This window comes from Chaetodon trifascialis, chromosome 10 (assembly GCF_039877785.1).
Source record: "Chaetodon trifascialis isolate fChaTrf1 chromosome 10, fChaTrf1.hap1, whole genome shotgun sequence".
NCBI classification, from domain to species: domain Eukaryota; kingdom Metazoa; phylum Chordata; class Actinopteri; order Chaetodontiformes; family Chaetodontidae; genus Chaetodon; species Chaetodon trifascialis.
The window spans coordinates 7150570-7168950 of NC_092065.1; the positions used below are offsets into that span (position 1 = coordinate 7150570).

The 18381-nt window shown below is 42.5% G+C and overlaps 1 protein-coding gene across 1 annotated transcript; it reads right to left on the bottom strand.

Moving 5' to 3' along the window:
- Positions 1 to 416: 416 nt before the first annotated feature.
- On the bottom strand, positions 417 to 17539 carry appl2 (adaptor protein, phosphotyrosine interaction, PH domain and leucine zipper containing 2). The gene is made up of 21 exons (XM_070971902.1): positions 17404 to 17539; positions 15264 to 15362; positions 14554 to 14613; positions 13273 to 13344; positions 12192 to 12279; positions 11751 to 11792; positions 11604 to 11662; positions 11016 to 11162; positions 10321 to 10403; positions 9883 to 10035; positions 8092 to 8280; positions 7944 to 7986; positions 7625 to 7681; positions 6834 to 6928; positions 5829 to 5984; positions 5570 to 5622; positions 5238 to 5412; positions 3964 to 4000; positions 3643 to 3798; positions 3504 to 3551; positions 417 to 2902 (listed from the first exon to the last, which is right to left on the bottom strand). Exons 1-21 carry the CDS (start codon positions 17458 to 17460, stop codon positions 2771 to 2773), a joined length of 2001 nt encoding a protein of 666 aa, XP_070828003.1. The 5' UTR covers positions 17461 to 17539; the 3' UTR covers positions 417 to 2770.
- Positions 17540 to 18381: the final 842 nt, after the last annotated feature.

Below are 18381 nucleotides of genomic sequence, written 5' to 3' on the forward strand. Positions count from 1 at the left end.
AGCACTGTAAGAGTTATGAGCTCCAGCAGGCCACGTAGACTAAGAGGATTTCGTTTCTTGACTGGATGGTAAAGATGGAGAGTGAGCCATCAATCAGAGGAAAAATGGATGTACGAAGCACGTTTGTGTACACTGGTGTAGTTTTATTAATGGTGTGATTGAAGCGTCTCAATCAGCACCCAAGGAAACATATTACAAGTCTTTTAGATGGACAGAACATCAGGCAACAGGAAGAGAAACGGTTCATCCTTATGACTTAAACGCAGAGTCATTTCTGTCTAAGAAAATAACAGAAAAGATTGAAAAGAAAAGAAACGATTGAGTTTGATGAAGGCATGAAGTAGCGTGGGATCATGGGAGTTGTCTTAATTGTTTAAACGATGTGACGTGACTCAGGTTCATGTTCACAGACGGGGTAATTTATTAAAGTTTTTATTCCTGTGACGCTCGCCGTCACCCTCTGATGCATCGTCTAGTTTTTCTTATAGCAGCTAGAGGAGGTAAAGGGTCAACAGCGCCATTAACAGGTGACTAAATGAAACGCACCATTACCTTAAATAAAGTTCCAGATTTTGCTGGGTTTGAACATTGTTGGAAAGATTTGGGACAACATAAGTACAAAACTCGACAAAATATATAACATAGGTCTCATCATTTATAGACATTTTAATGTGGAAATGTTACATATTACACCATCAGGGAATTTGCTTTGTGGGAGAGAGTTTGATGAGAAGATTGACTCCACTCTGATATTTGTTCATTAAATATGAGTCCACAGCCAGCTGACTGTTAGCTTAGCATCTGGTCCTGTCCTCACAAAATCCACCAACAAACACACTAAGAGGACGGTTTACAGGAGGAGGGTTAAGTCTCGGCCTGTTTCTTGGCTCTGAGCAGTTCCCAGGCAACAAGAAGAGAGGTGTGAAACGTTAAATTGTTGTTATTACACTTGGGTTTTTGTACAGATAAAATGTTAATTAGTGATATTTAGAGGTGCAGCTGGAACACTCAGCAGAGCTCCTGTTAGCACGCTCTGCGCTAAGCTGCTGACTGTAGCTTCATATTTAACGGACAGACGTCATCTGAGGCAACTCTCCTCCAGACGGCGCTTAAGCTCATTTCCCCAAATGTCAAACTATTCCTTTGATTACAATGAGCAGTGTCATGGGCCATCAAACATGATCAGAACTAATTATTTCACCAGCAGAGCAGGCGGTCCTGAATGACATATCCACACTTTTCCTTGTTTCACTCTGACATGGAGTAGAAAAAGCAAGCAGACAAGCGAACGCACGCGTCAACACAATGCAGCTTTCACGATCAACGCCAAGTCAACGGTTTTGACCTCGTCTGTATTACACAGAACAAGATGCCACATTCGCACGCCGCACCGTGGGCTTCCGACGTCCGCTGAGATTAGCTTTACAGCTCAGATGGGCTGACATGGAACAAAAGTGGACTGGGATCCAGAGGGAAGGCAGAATTTCACGGATCAATCGCTTCCCTTCGGTTTTTCTGATCTGATTAGAATTCATATGTATGAGCAAAGAGCGAACAGCTTTTCAGTGAGTACACAATACCCCACTGTGGTCTGCCGACATGCGTTACTGCAACAGTTCAGTGATTTCTCGTTTTTGTATTACAGCTTAGCGCTCACTCAGTGTGGAGGTTTTAATCTTCTGCGAAGGGACTGTGAGAGAACGTTATTTAATCATGCACCACATCGGTCCTAGCATATTGAATCTGAAAGCTTTTAATGCAGCCAACTTTGATTATACATCATACAGACATCAGACAGTTCATATTTACAAAGACTTTCAAGAGTGCAACAACGTACTTTTAAAGAATATTTGGGCTGCTCAGGGCCGTGCAGTACAGATCATCTTACGGCTTGTTTTGAACAGGGAGCGGAGAATAATCTAAAATTCATTCAGTTTAGCGGGAATGCTTAAGACAGTCAGGATGCCAGGCCTGTGGCAAGAGTGCAGAGAGAATAACAACGTCGCTCCTGCCAGTTGAGTCCACTGCTTCAGGACTCAAAGGTGCACACTCAGTAATGATAATGAAAAGCAAAGCAGCAGTCACTACTCTGCAGATAAAAGGAAGTGACAGGATTTTAACCTATTTTTTAAAGTCCTTTCAAAGTCTAAGATCCTTCCAATTAGTTCATTTTATAGCCATCGAGGTCATCAAACACATATGAACCTCTGGAGTGCAATCACTTTTTTTGTACATGAATAAATGAGAAATAAACGCCAACATATTTGCATAACTGCCTTCTGTACAAGTTAATGTGTAAAACAACATAAAGGAGCAAACTCTCCAAACTATGTAGACCTAAACTGAAGCAGATCGGCCAGCACCTTCAGCGAGAGGGCTGGAGATATTAGAAGACAATGAAACACAATCAGTACCTATATAGTGTCCCTTTTGATGTAAGTACCACCAGCAGTGGTGTAAAAAAACAATTTAAATCCAAAAACCTATGCTACAGTCTGACCGGAGAAAAGCAGATCTGATGGAGCGCCCATGAGATGTGCTTTTTGGTCCAGGCGACCCCCTGCTAATGTCTTCTGCTTTCATTAGAACAAAAAACTGGGGGTCCAGTAACACAGAGTAAATGGACGTCAACTACAGTCTCTAATACGGGTGTTACAGTACCAGAGTTAGGGTGGGGTCAAGATGACACCTTAGCCAGGGAAAGGCCTCTCTCCTGGGCAGAAGTCAGACCGTGGCCCTGGTCTTGGTTGCTTTCTTTTGGGGGGGGGGGCTAGGCCTCAGATTCCAGGTCTTCTTGTCCCGCTCCGTTGGTCGTGTCGCCCGTCTCAGGCTCCAGCAGCAGGAACTTTCCATCATTGGTTAGAGGCATGTTCTTCATCAGCTGGGCCAGGGCCTCCGGGTCCTTGGTTAAAAAAAAAAAAAAAAGGTAAAAAAGTGAAAATGACTTTATTTTTTTGTGTGTTTTAACTCCTCAGGATGTGACAACACATTATGAATTTAACAACTCTGACACCTTGAAACTGTTGGTAAAATGCTGACCAACTCCCTCTAGTGGTTATGTTTCTATTTCTCTTCAAATTCTGGAGTTCTTTGTTTTCACTTTTACTTGGAATGGGACGTGATACTGAGATGGGACGACATGTGATAACTTGATAATCCTTTTTTACATATGCTTCATAGAAAACAGTACAAAGACAATATATCTAATGTTTTACATCAAGGTTTGATTCAAATATAGTGGCATCGGTGATGTGATATCTAACAGAAAATGCAATCAACTTCTCTCTTAACATTACCATGAGAGTAAGAAACCTTTATTTATAAAGCGCCTCTCAAGGTGCTGTCAGATGCAGGCTGACCGTCACCTTCCCTTGTCACTAAAAATATGTAACTGTGTTACACTTCATTTTAAAGGAATTAACAAGAGAAGACTCTTGTTAATTCCTTTAAAATGAACCCAGTCAGAGGTTTGACTTTAGATGAAATAACCATGAGGACAATACCTTCTTAGCTTCTGTGATGTCCTTCGCCAAACTTATGGTGTAACAGATCTGTGAGCAAAGACAGAAAGAACATCAACATGCATTTGTGCATCAGTTAAGACATTTCTCCTTCTTGAAAAAAAAAGCTTGGTGCATCAACCTTTTCGCCCTCTGTGTTGCTCTCAAAGACGAAGGCGCTGAATGAAGGCTCTCCCTCCTCATCGCCGTCGCTCCAGTCTCTGCCCTCAACCACGAATCCCATCAGCCTCCCGTTCTCTTGGTGAGCCGCAAACTGGCACACCTCTCCGAGCTGGAACTGAGAAACGAGGAGCGTTGAGAGAGGCGACGGGGGAGAATAAAGATTTGAAAGAAAAAAAAGTGAAGGAGTTGCATTACAGTGAACGACTGAACCTCTTCACCTGTAACTTCAAGAGAAAACTTTCTTCGGTAGATACTGACCCCATCGTTTGTCAAAACTTACGCTTATTCTTGTAACTTGAGTCTGAGGGTCAATCAACCTATAGTGGAGACAAAACAGACTTTTACAAGGAGATCGAAACACCTTCACCCTGAATTTGTCTCTTTGTGTGAGGGAGCTCGTCTCTGCGGCTCTGGCTATATATTACACAAGGTCACAGTTTTTACAAATATGAAAACTCATTCATCGTTGGTGTAACTGCTCACATGTTTGTTGGGACTAAAGAGGTGTGTGAGGCAGATATTTATGCTCCACAGGTTCTTGCTTCAGGGTCTTTTCTCTCAGTTGTCTTCAGGCAGTAATTAGGCCCTACTGTTCCGTCCTGGAGGTCATACGAACCTTTTCTATGTGTTGGTGTAAATGCTTTACTGCTCTGCTTAAACAGTCTATAGTGTATGGTCTACAGTGCATTCAGAGCGAGTCCAGCAGCTGCTCAATGGTGCATAATCTGGCCGCAAAGTGAGAAACAAGGAGCACAGGGGCCGTTTTTGGTCTCTTAATTAATGATAGGTGTGTTTTGGGTGAATTAAATGAAGCACAGTGACATCTTTCATTCCCTTTAAAGGGCTGCAGGTGAGCTTGGCTGACTGACTGAATCAAAGTGTGAGTGTGTAGGTCTGCTGCCAGGACCTGACTGGCTCTAACCTCCAAGCTTGCAGTCTAAAAGGCCGACTTCCATCAGCTCCTGCGGCCTCCCTCCTCTCCACTTCCAGCCAAAATCTTTCTGTGTGAAATGTATTTGAAATGAAACTTTCTCATTTTTCATGTTGCACCAGCTGTTCTGAAGCCTCGAGTTTGGCTTCACGGCAGTCGCCCACTTGAACGAGAGACCTCTGATCTGACTGGATCTGTCTGAGAATTCAAGGACACGGCGTGGTAGCAACTTGTCAATCACAAGGTCGTCACGCCCTAAAGGTGATGCTGCTTTATCGTCTATTTTACTGTAAAAGGGATCATAATTTACAAAATGAACATCGTGCCGTACTGAAGAAGTCTCCGAGTAGTGATTGAGACCATAGGTTCATTAGGAAAACATTTACTGAGACACTAAATCAAGTTAGAGGTGAGTCATTTTCTCACAAGCTTACATACAATCACACTGGAGTCGCCCCCTGCTGGCTGTTAGAAAGAAGGCAGGTTTACGACACGAGGCATTGGCTTCTCAGACCAAGAGGCTCTGTCCACTTACTACTGTCTATGGTCATAACACTACACAACCTGAGACGCGTACAATCATGTGAATACTCAGCACTGCAGATTGCAGGTATAAATCCTACCTGAGGTTACTGCTGGTGACCATGAGGTGGGACTCAGTGGTCCTGAAGATGTTGTGGATGGCTCGGGCAGCCAGCACCTGCCTCATGGCCTCATAGATGACCTCCTGATTGTTGCCACAGCGCACCGCCATCGAGCCCAGGAAGCGCACAGCGAACACTTGCTGCAGGAGGGAGTCTGTGGAAACATGAAGGCATCATAAACACCCACAGACAGTAAACAAAAGAAACACAGCAACACAAACATGCACACAGTGAGGTTAGGCTGGACTCCAGCAGTGCTTGGTAGAGAGAAAATGGACCACTAGGTTGCATTTAGAAGAGGAAATTGTTACCGTCACTTTCTGCTGAACAGTCATCATCCGTTTCTCCAAATGGATTTGTGCGTCTGTCAGGATGTGAGCACACACATGCGAGGAAAAGAAAATGATTAAACCCTGCATTGAGTCACTACGATGCTTTCAGCTTCCTGAAAATCATAATAACCACTACAAGGCCAACCTTCAGCAAATGAATGTCATCATCCACCAGTACCTGGGTCCTGTCTCTCAGACATGCACCCATACTGACCTCCTGTCCCTGCTGTCCACTCACCTCCCCCCAGCCCTGTTCTGGTCCTGAAACTCAGAGGCCGGAAGCATGATGTCAAATTGAATGGGTGTCCCAGGGGCTATCAGGTCCTCTGATTCTGAAGCAGCCCCCGTCTTCTGGGAACTGCCACTGGCAGTATGTACACCTCCTGGCTTGGCTCTGCAGAAATGAGAAAGACAAAATGAAGATGAATTATGAAGGAGTAAACTAGATAAAGCCCAAAAGTGTGTTGACAGAATACTGAACCATGGAACACAGACACGCTACCGTCCACAGAGTCTTCACAGCTAGCTGGCTCTGTATGCACGACACACTTGATATCGCACTGACAGACTGAGGCTAAAGCTAACACATGTTCAACACAATACACAGCATATGTGCTAATGTGTGCTGCTTATGCTGAAGCACGCAAAAATATAAAACAGTTTTGAAGGAGAAAAAATACATTTCAGTTTAATTAGCTCACATCACAATCTATCACATAAACTTAAAATAAACAAGTGAAATCTCAATATTTTGTACTCCTTGACTGGAAAAGCTGAGACCACCACTTAAACTCTGGATGTAACTGTACACTGAGTATTGCTCATAATAGAGGCGCTTCAATGCTTCAACATACTCAGAAATCCAAAGCTTGACAGACCTGCAGTGCCATGCCTAGTTACTGTTGCTAAAATATAATTGGACAATCAGTGCTCGGGGGAGGGGTTTAGCGAAAGGCCAGATTAGCTGAAAAGAAAAAAATGCAGACTGTCCTATCAGTTCAATGATCCAAACATCCTCAGTAATCACAGGCTGACATTTTGTTTCTCCTTCCCTCCTGAGCCAAACTGAATCACTTTATACACCAAGCACAAATACATGCAGAGGAACACAACCATTGACGACTATTTCACGATAAATACTTACTGTTCTCAAAATTATGAACCAAGTCTTTAGTGAGAAACTTCAGGAGAGGATGCAGTATGTCGTGTTATGAATAAAGTTTACACAAGCAGCATGTCTGACCTGTCAGGGTTGGGTGAGCCTTCTGGTCTTTTCTCAAAGCTGGTGATGGGGGTGACCGCCTGGATGGCGGTTTGGTTCAGTTTTATAGCCACAGCCTAAAAACATGAAACAGGAAAATGCAGCATCTCTGTATCAGCAGGTAAATGAATTATAAAAACCAGAACAATGTGAAAATGGATATAAAATATTTCAAAAGTGCACATGCTAGACTGAACTTACTGTCTAGCGGTTCATGTGTCTGAATTCTATGCTTGTGAATCTGCTTATTCTGAATTTGATGCAGCAACTTGTTTCAAACAGGAGCAACTAAAGACTGAGAAAGTTGTGCGTCCCGACTTCTTTGGAATCGGGTCGTACCAAGTGATAATCATGTGGGGAAAACACACAAGTGAAAGAGTGATTTCAGACACAGATATTGTCCGTTTGTCTCTGAAGAATCTGAAAAATAAACATTTTCCTGGAGGAGCCAACCCTCCTGCAAACATGCAAGATCCTGGGACTGAAAAGCAGTGAAGACAACAACAGCTGTGAGACGCTTCAGAGGAGGGAGAGGAGGGGTCTGTGTGACAGCACTGGAACTGCTCCATTACATTTTATGTGTCTTAAACAGAGAATAAGTCCCTCATATTACGTGTTACTAATTAAAGTGGTGGAACAACAAATCACTGCCTGATTAAATAACATGGATGATGTTCTATCGACCAAAATCTATTCAGCTTGGATTCTTAGATATTTGATATGGTTGGTGTGTTTCCTAATGTGCGGTATGTGTGTGTGGGAGTGTTCGTTACCTCTGGGTTGTCAGTCAGGTAGATCTGTCTGGATATGTTGTTCACAGTGCAAATCCACTGAGAAAGAAACACAGAGATCCACATTAGGACTTCCTCCGGCTCACACATGAGCCGCCTGAAATCGCTTGACTGATACCAGCTGTGACAGGCCAGTCAGATGTGTCCGAGCACAAAACCAAACATGAAAAGCCCACAAATGAGTCTCGACAGCTCCTCCATTGTTCTATGACTGACTTGTTCCTTCAGATATCTTTGGGATGAAGATGTAACTCAATAAGGAAGATCAAGCAGCTGTTTGAACAGCCTCTCTCACACTTACTTCTTCATATTCCCTTTTGCTCTCAGCCTGTAGAATCATTGACCTGGAGGCGTCAAAGACAAAGGAGACAATTTAATAAAAATATGTCCAATATCTCATACGTGATTGTGTCATTCTCATCGTAGGAAGTGTAGAAAAGTGTGCATACGTTTTGCCTGAGGGGGAGGTTATCTGAAAACAGTAGCGTCTGTCCTCGCACTCCACAGCCATGACGGAGCTGTTGTCCAGGTCCAGCACCATGCCCCCCGCCACCGCCCCGCGCGGCTGACACATGAGGTTCCCCCCCTGGGTGAAGAAGTACAGTCGGTCCCAGGCCGTGGTCACAAGGCCGGTTTTACTGGAGCGCAGAAAAGAAGGGGCACAAAGAGCAGATAAAGGTCAGCACTAAAAAGGATGAGAAAACGTTTTTGCTGCCACAAGAGAATAATGGAAAGTTGAATGAGTGACGAGTGAGACGGTCGAGGATTTAAGGCTGGATGTGACGAAAATTCCGAGCTGGGTTTGTTTTAACGTGTGTACTCATTTGATCAAAATTGGAAAAATAGAAATTCAAGTTTTTTTTGTGTATTAATGTCGGACGAAGACAACATTCACTGTCCAGCAGCTGCTTTGACTCAGAGGGCCAAACCAAAAGCACAGTCCAAGTCAGTGCTAACCTTAGCAAGCTTAGCTTATTAGCTATAACATAAAATACAACTGATTAGACTACATTCGTGATCTTGATCAATATGCTTCTGTTCATAAATAATAAATCCAGAAGGGCGATTCTCCGACAACTGTTCTTTCTGTTTTATATCGGTTTTGTTACAAACAACCCTGTCATGACTCATCACTGATAATCGAGCTCGTCAGGAATAACTGATCATTATGAGATGTATCTGGTGCACAAAACAACGTTCCTCATTCACGAAAAGGTGAACTGCAAATGTCACATTCAGTCAGTTTGTAAAAAGTCTTTTAACAACTTACTATTTTGTTTCTGGGAATGATTCTTATTTCCCACATTATTTTAAACATGAACTTAATTCCCACGTAAATGCTTGAGTTTTCCTCAGTCCCTTTTTATTTGTCACTGGATTTTCAGTGCTCAGCTGTTTTTCTGTGCAGATAAATAACACAAAAAATAAACGACAATGTAACTCTGACTCACAGCGACGTGTGCGTGACTCATGTGGACTGCTCATCTGCAAGCCTTCCTCTTGTACATTCTGTTTAAAAAATATTCCCAAATAAATTTCCTTTGACAAATATGGAAGCATGAGGCCTGTGCTGCCGAGGGTGACTCAGACCCTTGATACCGAGAAACCGAAAAGCAAACGCTCTCTGGACTCGGCTCCATTTGACAAGCGTTTGAGGCTGCTGGCAGTGTGTGTCATTAAACAGAATGGCATTCTGTGGAAACCTTTTCTCTGGTGTCACAGACATTTGTCAAAGACTTTGGATGTATATGAGGGAGAGACAGAGTTTGACAGCTCTGACATTTCACTAAATCACATTGCGGGCGGCGCTACAGTTCTACCCCCTGAAGCCATTAAGGAAGTTTCCCTTCTCATACATTCACTCTGCAATAAGCTGACAGCGCTTGCTGCCAACATGTTACCTGACCCGCCGTCTGCTGTGACAGACTTATTCATTTCACTGTGTTCATGCGGATTTTGAGCATCTTCAGCAAGAGAAGCCAAAATCTGTTCTCTGTTGTTGTTTAGACAGTCATCTAATGTAGCTGCCGTATATGAATCGCACCAGACTTCATCCTCTCATTAAATATTGAAATGTCACATTTGTATGTAAAATGAGGACACAGTAAAAGCCTGTTCCTCAGCTGTTCCCTATTTTTTCCCCCAACACCCCTTAACATATTGAGTAGCACAGGACGCCACATGAATAGGAAGCATCCTTGGATTTAAGACAGGGCCATAATGAGTGTAATTAATCTTACTTCCTAATGTTGAGGTAGCCAGCCTTCTGGATGAGTGTGCGATTGACGGGCTCAGTTTCCTTATCTGGCATATAGACAGCGTCCTCCACGGACAGAAGCTCCCTCTGAGACCCACGCATGATCTCCGCCTCCGCATCCAGCTGGGCCTGGATACTAAGCAGGGACAAAGTTTTAATACAGGCAAAATACAGCAAAACTGACTTTAAGAAGTGTTTCTACAGAAAGAAATGTCATGGATGCTTAAGATTATTCTCGTGTGTATAATCACAGTTACTCCGCCTGAAAAGACTGAATAAAGATATGTAGTATTTGCAGAGTGTGCGTCACAGCAAAATGATTTACATGTAAAATCACACACGTCACAGAACTTTATATTGTGCACATAAATGTACTCGTACTGTACACATGAAAATGAATACTAATGAGATGAGTCTTTACTTTTGCGTCATGTTGGACACAGAGGAGAGAAACATGTCCATCTTCTTTGAAACCAGCTCGATGCCTTTCTTGAAGAAGCTGATCTGAGAGATTAGAAATAATGATGAGCAAATAGGTTTCGATGTTGAATGCAATCATTTGTGTTCCTGAGTTCATGTAGTAGCATCCTTTATCCAGTCATGTGTTCACAAAGCGGTGAACCTCGCTCCATCCTCGCTCATGAACGACTGAACCTAAAAACAGGTGTTTTATGGAGCATTCACACAACTTTCCCAGTTTTTAGCTGCTCCTTTCCTAACTTGTTTGAAACATACTGCTATATCAAATTCAGAATAATCAGTTAAATATCTGCTTATTCTGAAAAAAAAAAAAAAATCAATGAAGCTGATGAAGTAAAACATTAAGCATATCTTTTTGGGGCTGTTTTCAATTGAACACATGTCAAAAAGGATTAGCACATGTTCACATTCTGTTTGATTTATGGTTTACACAGCGTCTCGACATGCTTACAGGCTTCGGCCTTTGGTTATAAAGTGTTTTTATTTCCCCAGTAGTTGATATTGCACAGGCAAATTTCACACCAATAACTGTCATATGTAAACTAAACCACTTCCAGTGATGATGTCGCTTGTCATTTTTAAATCCTGAATTTCAATACTGATATGATAGCTTGTGGGCCCACAGCTGCTCAGTACCTGTGCCTGCGTGTAGCCTAGCATGGGTTCGAGCATAGCTATTCTCTTCCGATACTGCAGGGCGTTGAGGGCGCAGTAATACTGCAGTGAGGCCTGGTGCTGCTTCCTTCTGGTGTAGGCCACCTCCTTCACCAAGTCCGACTTCAGCTGTCCAGACAGGAGAGGGTTAAAAATGTAAATATATTTACACACACGTGTCCAGCATAAACTCACTATCAAGCTCTGCACACACGCTCTTGAATATGCAAACACTTGTCTTGCTCTCATACACATACAAATAAGCAACACAGGCGCACTATCGTGTACCTTGCAAGAAGACATGAGGAAACATTCAACAGAAGCAAACAGCAGAGGAAGCTTATCTCTGCAGCCATTATAGTGCATGGCACCGTTACAGTCTAACTACAGCAGTAGGGCCTGGCAGGAGAGGAATATTTAATTGCATCTATTTGTATTTCAAGTAATTATAAAACACTCCCACTGCATTACCAGGGCTTTACTGCACTGCAAGACCTTTTACAGCTTGTGATCAGTGGGGGGAAAAGCTCCATCAGTGAAGCTGAGAAAGCACTTCCTGAGTCACTCTACCTTCTCATTCTCCTTCTTCTTGGGCAATCGGCTGTATTTGACCATAGCTGCCTCATGCTCTGCAGGAGGGGAGGGAAAGGACATGAGGATCAGATAGTAACTGCAGGATGAAATGATTTTCTGAAATAGGTTGGGATTTGTACGTACCATCAGTGGCGATGCCAAATATTTCCTTCAGTGTGCTTATCTCTGAAACATTCAATTTATAGTTAGTTTTGTTAGAATAGCTAAAACCCACGTCTTTAAAAGTTGCATTTTTGCTTGAAATAGCTGGTTGTACAATCTGAAAGCCTTATGTTTTAGAGTTATTAATGAACGTGACATGTAGCTTTGTGTTGAAATGCGTGATTTGTTCTTGCTTTTTGATATTTAGAAGAAGATCTCAGCTTTGATATTCTAAACATTATTGTAGTGAAAGATAGAATGAACTGTTCAACCGAGGAGTCTGATCATGAACTGCTGGCTGTTGCAGTCATTTTCTGTCATCTCTCTACTGTCAACTTGGTGATAAAGGCATAAAACATCCCAAACATGCTTTAAAAATTAAAATACTTTATGATATGTACTTGCATATGCGTGTGGTCCTACCTGTGAGGTCTTTCTCTCGGAACTGGATCAATGGGAAAACCATGCTGTCAGCCATCTGGTTGGCTAGCTCAGTGTGGAGCGAGTTCAGCTGGACCACACAAAACAGATTATACAAAAATATCAGGCACTGCACAAGAACACAAACAGAAAATGTACCCTCGCCAAACATCTTGAGGGATTTCAGTTCATTTCACTATGCGTGGTGACATTTGCTGCCAGTTATTCCTGCAGCAATCTGGAAAGTAACATTTTCGATGAAATGGGTGCAAACTGCAGACAATGCCTCTGCTACATCACAAAAAGCCCATGTTGTGGAACAGTACATTTTGTGAAGGGAATAATGAAAGCTGCTGTTTACTCCGACATTGGAAACAGAGCCATATATCGCACAAACATGCTTATCAGCAAGCTACACTCCAACATCTAACAAGCTGACATCCAGTTTAATCTGAATGATTTAGCAAGTGCTAAAGTTCACAGGATTATGTGCAGTAGTGGGTCTAATTCTCGCTGTGAAATAAGTTCTCCTCTGCAAATGATGAGGTAAAGGTCAAGCAAACAATCAACCTGTGTCCTCTGAGCATATGTGTGTGTGTGTGTGTGTGTGTGTGTGTGTGTGTGTGTGTGTGTGGGTGCGTGCGTGCGTGCGTGTGGATGTATGTCCTGAATCCTTTTGAGTGCTGAATGGGCAGGCTTGTGGACCCCCATGGCTGACAGTGAAAGGCCCATCTGTTTTGTCTATACACCTGAGTCTACACGCCCATCCTTCATCCATCCATTCGACCACCCACCCACTGCTGCCTCCCTTCACCCACCCATCCGGCACAATATGCATCATATCCACCTCACCGTTCCCCTCGTAGCTGCAGTTCCGGTCTTACTGGGAGGATAATCCTCAGGTCTTTTCATTGAGGTCATTTTCACCAGCGTACTCAGGGAGCACAGGTGCAATATCCTTTGTAACATGATACAGAACCTACCACAGAGTGGCCGTGCAGCAGCCCATCGGCCCTCTCCTCTGCGCGCACACACACATAAATATACACACATAAAACAACAAAACTGCAAACACAGGCCTCACCTCCCCTACAGTTTTGGCGAAGTTCTGCAGCGTGGTGATTACCTCTTCATCACCTTTTCCTAGGGCAAAATTCTAGACAGAAGAAGAGGAAGGGGGGAGGTGGCAAGTTGAAACCATGAACTGCATAATGTATAGATCTAGCAGAGGCTACACTGATGGCTAAGAAGGATTTCTGGCACATCACTTTCATGGAAGGAAAGGCCAAGGATGCTAATACGTCATGCTAAGATGCTGAATTTCAAGCCTTGTTTAAAGGAGTTAAAGAGTGCATTGACGATTTTCTCTCCAACACCCACTTTGCAATCTAGAATGTGTTCCAACAAACTCAACTGATCCACATATCGTGCTTTTTCAGCGTGATCTAATCAGACCTGCTGTGGTGACTTCAGCAACTAATGACAGTTTCAGTTCTTAGCTGCATAGGACAGGTCCACATGATACATTACCAGCAGAGATTCACTGCTACTTCTACACAGTTCCTTCAGGAGATTTCCAAAATACACACATGCAAAGATGAGGCGCGGCACACATATGCAAACTCGTGCATGGAAAGAAAAGGAAAGGTAAGATAGAAGTCATAATACTGCTGGGTGTGTCTCGACAACCCATCCAGGCAGTGCTCTGAATATATGTTTGACTTTCTTCCTTTCTTTTTTTTGACGTAATCATACATATAAGTGCTGTGGCACATCAGCAGAGTTACTCAAATTGTTCCACCTACACTAGCTATGAGAATACATGCCTAAATCACAAAATTCAGTCAAGGCTATGGGTTTGGTTTGGTTTGGTTTGGTTTGGTTTCGGAGTATTGTAAAAATAATGTGCTTTCAATATTTATGGTAGTATTATGCTATGTAGATAATGCACTAATACTACTTTTTTCAGGAGAAAATAAACTGGAAATATAAACATTACTCAAAAAACAACCTTGGAAGTGTGTTTTCTCAGCTCTGAGCAGTGTCTGCAGGTATACTTTCAGGCTGCACCACCCTTACCAATAAAGGTAGGGCATCCTGTATGTAGCCTGAAGTCCGGGCAAGCAAAAAAAACAGAAAGAAAAACGGCTGCAGTACACTTGATGCACCACTAGCTGATGCCCCGTCATTGTCTGACAAGGATATCAACCATTAGGCAACTATTCTCTTATCTTATCTGGACTATACCTTGTTCATACTGTTCTCTGACTGCAGTAAGAAAATAAACATGAAACAATAAAAGTGAAGGGGACATGTGGCCCCTAGCTCCAGAGGAAATTATGACCTTGATTGTGCCCATACTCACTTTCTTCTCATATTCCAGAAGCTGCTGTGAGAGCTGCTCTGTGGCCAATCCCATCTCACTCTGTAGGGGACAGACGGAAACGAAGAGCAAACTGTTAGTAGGGATTTGTCTGCAGCTCCTACATTTGTCATCAGCACTTGAAAGATAAGAGGAAGCGAATGGACAGCAGGTAAATCAGAGTTCAAATGAGAGTTCCTTTGAAAAAGCACGAGATGATGGGGTCATATAAATGCCACGTCTACCAGTGAAATATTACTGGTTCAGAAAAGGTCTGGCGTCATCTTACAGTCGTGTATGTTTTCAGGAGAAAAATTAAGCTGTTATAATGCAACATCTGAGCATGTCGTTCAATGAGGCATCGTCCTCTACAGAGAACAAAGAGCAAAACCAGCTACAGCCTGACAGCACGAAAAGGATTTCACACCACTCACTGTGAATCACACACAGAAAATATGTGTTTCATGTTCTGGTTTGGTATTTGTCAAAAACACTCCTGCAACAACCTCTCTTCAGTGCAAATCCAGACGATGCTCTACTGTAGATTAATTACGCAAATGTTTAACCCATAACCATCTTCAATCAGACAGCAAATCACATTAAAACACAGCCGATTCCTCATTTTCTTGTGTTTGCACATGTCTCGCGTGTCATTTCACAGAGCGTCTAAACAGAATCTACGTATGTGTGTCCGTTTGTGTTTTGTTTAGTACCTGGGCTCCAAACACCCGCTGCAACGACTGTAGCAGCTGGTTGGTGTAGTTCGTAAGCATCCCGGCATCTTCCTCAAACACACTGAGCAGGGAGCGAGTCTGTGGAACAAAAAAATAACACTCTCTTGATGAATATGACAGAGGGATGGACAGGCGAGATGACTGCTAGATAATCGGAAACAGAGCTGAAACACATTTTCTATTGAACAATTAGCAGGCAGTTAGTTAAAGGATAGGTTCATGATGACTGGATCTTTTTGTTCATTATCACTGACATTGGAAGTGTACAAAAGAGGGGATCTTTTAATGACACGAATGAACAGCAGCAAACAAACCCCTTTCAGTGTTCATATGGGCAAATAACTATTGTTTACACCTTACTACTGTAAGGTTTAAGATTTGAAAAAATGTGAATTATTTAATCATTTCTAAAACAAAAATTACCAAACATTCTCTGGTTTGTGCCTCTCAAATGTGAGGATTTGCTGCTGTATTGTCATGTGTGTTAATAAAGTGAATATCTTTGGGATTTGGTAAGGTTGGTCAGATAAATGAAGCAATCTGAAGATGTCCTCCAAGGATCTGGGAAATTACAATGTGCATTTTTCACTTATTGACACCTTATTGAAAAAATAATTACTCTATTAATTGAATAATGAGGAAAACAACTGAGAGATTAATCAAAGTGAAAATAATAGTTGCAACACAAACTGTAAATAATTGTCTTGGGCCAACACTGGCTACAAATGAGTTTCAACGCTTGTTTTAACCATAAAGGAAAATCAAATGGATGTGTTTATCACATCAGGACGTGGGCTTTTTGTAACTGTTGTGTAAAATGTTCCTTATCTAGTGTTTTGGACAGCACTACAACACAACGCTACACCTGTAAAGTACTTAAATTGAGAGGAAATGAAACAACTTGAATAAGGTTTGGTGGGAACCTCTAACTCATAAAAGACATATATAAGAACATAGCTGTAAGTGGAGAGACACTGAGAAAGAAATGAGGATAGCTGCAGTATACAGAGGCAGACTGACGAGCTGCTTTGAAGTGGAAGCAAAGACATAATGATTTTACTACACTGACTATGCAAACTCAGAGAATCCTGTCTGGGTGTATTTTTTTTCTTATAAACAGGTGCAGCCAGGCAGAAAGGAACACACCCATCGACTAAAGTCTGTTTACAGTTCACTCCAGCTGACTTTCACCACAGAAGGACTGAGAGCTATTTCACACCAAAAAGAAATCATCTGGAATACTGTCAAGTTTTGGCTGTGTTTACGGTTTACTGTAGAAAGACCAGAAAAATACCAGTCCCAATTCTTGATAGGACAAACTGCATTTTGAAGGAGGTAAAAAGAGAAATGACCCTCCAGCATGGGTTGCACTTAAGCAGAACCATTAAAGAGGTCAGCCCTGCGCTGGGAAAGGGTGATGCAACAGAAAATACAGGCTTCATTAGAAGTACATAACCTGTCCTATATTTCACCCTATCGTGACTGATATCCTCATATGAGACTAAGGGCTTGGTGAAAAACGTTCAAATTGATTTTAGGCCTATAAGCACCAAACAACGTATGGTATTCACATGTGACAGCTACCACTGCTGCCCTGTTGCAGACTATTGACTAATTCCAAGGGAGTCCGATAATGGAAACCCCTCCCACATCCTGTGAATCGGGCCCAGTTCGGTTCTAGAATGGGGTCGAGCCCCACAATCCAACTTCACACGACATTGGAAAATAGTAAGATTGCAGGTCAGTGATTCTGGTTGAGGTTTGTTTCTGACATTTTCCACAGTGGTACGAGTCTGGGTGTATATCACAATATCACCTCTGATAGAGAGAGGAGCCCTGTGACGAGCGTTAGCTTTGCAAATACACCAGAAACACACAAATGCCGATAATTGACTGGCTGCGTAAAGTACAACATAACTTACAGCAGGAAGACATAGCCACTAATGACAGAGTATTTCATTCCCATAACAATGTGGCAACTGGGAGCTGTCATCGACCAGTGCAAACAGCCTACAGTGGGAGCAAGATAATGTCTGGGCTAGTAAGCTAACTTCATCGCTCCTAACGTCCTTTTATATGACAGCTGTATGTAAACGTGACATAAGCCACACAGGCCTACCTGAGGACTGTCCTGCAAAGCCTCCTCCAGGAGCAGTTTGTGATGTACGGCCGGCATCTTGTTAGCGGTGAGAGAAAGAGAGCTTGAATTATTTAGAGCGTGGACTCTGTTTCCCAGAAGTCTCTGCGCGGGGGAGAGGAACACGTAGGAGTTGGAGGCGGGCCCAAGACTGATCTCATTCACAGCCGTTGAGAGCAACTAGTGACCAAGAAAAATAGCTACACTTCAACTCTGAAGCAGTTATTTTTGTGGTTTTATAAGGAATTTACTTCTGTTTTGAATTTGTCTCTGTTTCATATCTTATATCGCACAGTATCAATTGGCAGTTAGCGGTTGACTACGTCTATCGTTTTGCCATTTTACCACCAACAGTGACCCCATGTGGACACACGAGGAATTGCAGTGGAGCCAATGTTTAGATCTATCACTGAGGCAAATACCAATACTCACAGGTGGAAAGTAACTGAGCTAAAAACAGTACAATTTTGAGCTACTTGTAGTTTGCTTGAGTATTTTCATTTTTCTGTGACTATATAGCCTATAGTCCACTACATGTCAGGGGGAAATATTGTACTTCAGTAAAATGATTTGCTAATTTCATAATAGTTAATAGTGACAAAATATAATCCAAAAGTAGACTACATTATCATATTATTGACAAATATGATATATATTACTCTGAAATGGGCTAATCTGCACAATGAGTACTTTTGCTTTTGCTACTTTATTTTCATGCTAATATATTTGTACTTTTATTATAGCAACATTTTAAATGCATGACTTTTGGGGGCGGCACGGTGGAGCAGCAGGTAGTGCGCGTACCTCACAGCAAGAAGGTCGCCCGTTCGATCCCAGGGTCAGGGTCAGGGTCTTTCTGTGTGAAGTTTGTACAGTATGTTCTTCCTGTGCATGCGTGGGTTCCCTCCAGGCACTCCGGCTTCCTCCCACAGACCAAAAACATGCTCATTAGGTTGATTG

What these genes read in the sequence shown, in the direction of transcription:
- appl2 (XM_070971902.1), bottom strand. Translation starts at nt 17,460, where the DNA reads ATGCCGGCCGTACATCACAAACTGCTCCTGGAGGAGGCTTTGCAGGAC. An exon ending in TTCTGGAATATGAGAAGAAA is followed by an intron (nt 13,345 to 14,553) that starts GTGAGTATGGGC and finishes TCTTCTGTCTAG; the next exon opens with AATTTTGCCCTAGGAAAAGG. An exon ending in GCAAAAGGGAATATGAAGAA is followed by an intron (nt 7,682 to 7,943) that starts GTAAGTGTGAGA and finishes TTTCTTTCTCAG; the next exon opens with TGGATTTGCACTGTGAACAA.